This window comes from Notolepis coatsorum (genome assembly GCF_963971535.1).
Source record: "Notolepis coatsorum genome assembly, chromosome: 3".
Lineage (NCBI taxonomy): Eukaryota > Metazoa > Chordata > Actinopteri > Aulopiformes > Paralepididae > Notolepis > Notolepis coatsorum.
The window spans coordinates 81,333,562-81,336,061 of NC_140167.1; the positions used below are offsets into that span (position 1 = coordinate 81,333,562).

At 43.5% G+C, this 2,500-nt stretch overlaps 1 protein-coding gene across 1 annotated transcript in view; it reads left to right on the forward strand.

Annotated features, from left to right (window-relative positions):
* The window catches only part of meltf (melanotransferrin), a 54,044-nt gene that overhangs the window by 27,699 nt on the left and 23,845 nt on the right, over positions 1–2,500 (forward strand). The window contains exons 7-8 of the mRNA XM_084311263.1: positions 426–610; positions 1,941–2,106. Coding sequence (XP_084167389.1) covers positions 426–610; positions 1,941–2,106 — 351 coding nt within the window. The remainder of the gene's footprint in view (positions 1–425; positions 611–1,940; positions 2,107–2,500) is intronic.

Consider the following 2,500-nt stretch of genomic DNA (forward strand, 5'->3'; position numbering starts at 1 on the left):
ATGTATCGGAGGGGACATGTGATGCAAGGCTTCTATCCTCCCTACAACCGGCCAGTGGGGGGCATATGCAAGCAACAATCAGGACAGGGGAGGGAGAATTGGCACGAGAGGTAAAATTGGGATGGGGAGAAAAATCACAGAAAAAAGGAGGAGAAAAAAGTAGAAAAAAAATATATATATAGGCCTACACCTAAACTGGAATTATGACTGGACATCCATCTTTGCTAGTTTCTGTGTCTACTGCGTAGGATCACTCCCATACAATACCTGTGAAGTAACGGGCAAGAGAAAACAGGACATTGGAAAGTAAAATTTGCCGTTACAGTGTTAATTAGTTGATTAATTAGTTCATGTGTTGATTCATTAGTTCATGTGTTGATTCATTAGTTCATGTGTTAATCAGTTAGCACTATCTATGTTCCTAGGTCAAGGTCCTGAATGGGCCAAGCTTCTTTTCTCAGCGGACTTTGAGCTGCTCTGTCCTGACGGAACACGGGCTGATGTGATGAAATACCGGCGCTGTAATCTGGTCCGTGTACCGGCGCGGGGCATCGTGGTCCGCCGTGACATCACTCCCTCCGTGGTGTACAGGTTGCTGCAGGATGGGAGAGTATGTATCGTACACATGGACATGAACAGGGCTTTTTAAAGCCGGGGGTTTAGAACCTGCATACTGTTATCTTATCTGACATAAGAGGCCACCTAACTCCTCCTGCAATCAACAGTCATGTCTTGCCTTGACTACTGCAATGCGCTGCTAGCTAGGGGGAGACAGTGGCTTGGGAGGTAGAGCAGTCGTCTGGTAATCCTCCCGGGCAGCGTATCGAAGTGTCCTTAAGCCCAATATAGTCGGTATTAATTAATGTTGTGTTTTTTTTTTTCAAATGTAGCCAAGAGTAAAGACCCTAACCCTATGAAGACAGCAGTCAAAGTGTATATTTTCAGCACTATGTTTGTTTACCAATGATTTTAATTTAGCGAAATATGAGTTCAAAAATATCTCGGTGCATCCTGGTGGAAACCGGATGAATTAGACGCGAGTCTAACGTGCTGTGGTGATAAGAAAGTAGCGAGCCAGAGACGTAGTTCGAGTTGAGGTACTTTACTTATCCTTGCACATAGCATTCACAATAACAACCTAAACAGTAAAACCCACACTCTTAAAGGCACAAGCCCACCTTGGTGAATGTCTTTTAATATAGGTCACCACAGTGCCATGAAAGCGTTTGTAGTCCTATGAAAGAGGAGACCCAGGGCTTTCAGTGGGCTTTCGAATTTCATAAAACTACACTACCCAGCCCCTGTCAAACTTGGAGCTATCTGGCGTGAAATTATTTTTTTATGTAATTTTTGGTGATTATGTCTCATGGGTTGAGCAAACCTGAACGTGATTGCCATAAAATAGAACGTAGTTTGTTTCTTTACCTTTCTGTGAACATCTAGAAAAAAAACACGTTTCAATCAGATGAAAAATGGCGGAGCAACTTTTCACAATAACATGAGCACTCAATTACGGCCAGTGTTGGAAAGTCATTGCTTGACTTAACTTAACAAACATTTCAATAAGTGTAAGTGTTCTGCTGGTCCACAGGGAAGTGGCGATTGTATTCCCCCAAAAGCAGGTGTGATCACGTGTAAAGCGGTTAGAATACCTGGATGTGCCGGTCTGGTGTATCTTGTCAAAAGAGATTAAAGCTACATTGTGCAGTCCTGATCTACACAGTACAGCCAAAGAGATTAAAGCTACATTGTGCAGTCCTGATCTACACAGTGCAGCCAAAGAGATTAAAGCTACATTGTGCAGTCCTGATCTACACAGTGCAGCCAAAGAGATTAAAGCTACATTGTGCAGTCCTGATCTACACAGTACAGCCAAAGAGATTAAAGCTAGAGGAGATAGTTCCTACGTGGGAATCTTATGTCCTACTTCCTGTTTGCAGATCAAGTCAGGCTTTGAGATGTTCAGCTCAGCAGAATACGGGGGCGGGAGCGTTCTGTTCTCCTCATCTTCCATCAACTTCCTGGAGCCGGAGTCCGAAGATCCCAAAGTCTGGATGGGAAGCACCTACTATAACACTCTGAGAGGCATGGATTGTGATAGTAAAGGTAGGATCTATCTATCTATCTATCTATCTATCTATCCACTCCGTTGTCCTACATCTCTCTCATTCTTTCTCACCCACTCTCCTCTTCTGTGTGTGTGTGTGTGTGTGTGTGTGTGTGTGTGTGTGTGTGTGTGTGTGTGTGTGTGTGTGTGTGTGTGTGTGTGTGTGTGTGTGTGTGTGTGAGAGTGTGTGTGAGAGAGAGAGAGAAAAAAGTACAATTGCTTGCTGTGTGTGTGTGAGAGAGAGAGATATCTATCTATCTATCTATCTATCTATCTATCTATCTATCTATCTATCACACACACACACACACACACACACACACACACACACACACACACACACACACACACACACACAGACACACACACAAACAGAAAGAAGCATTTTGTATA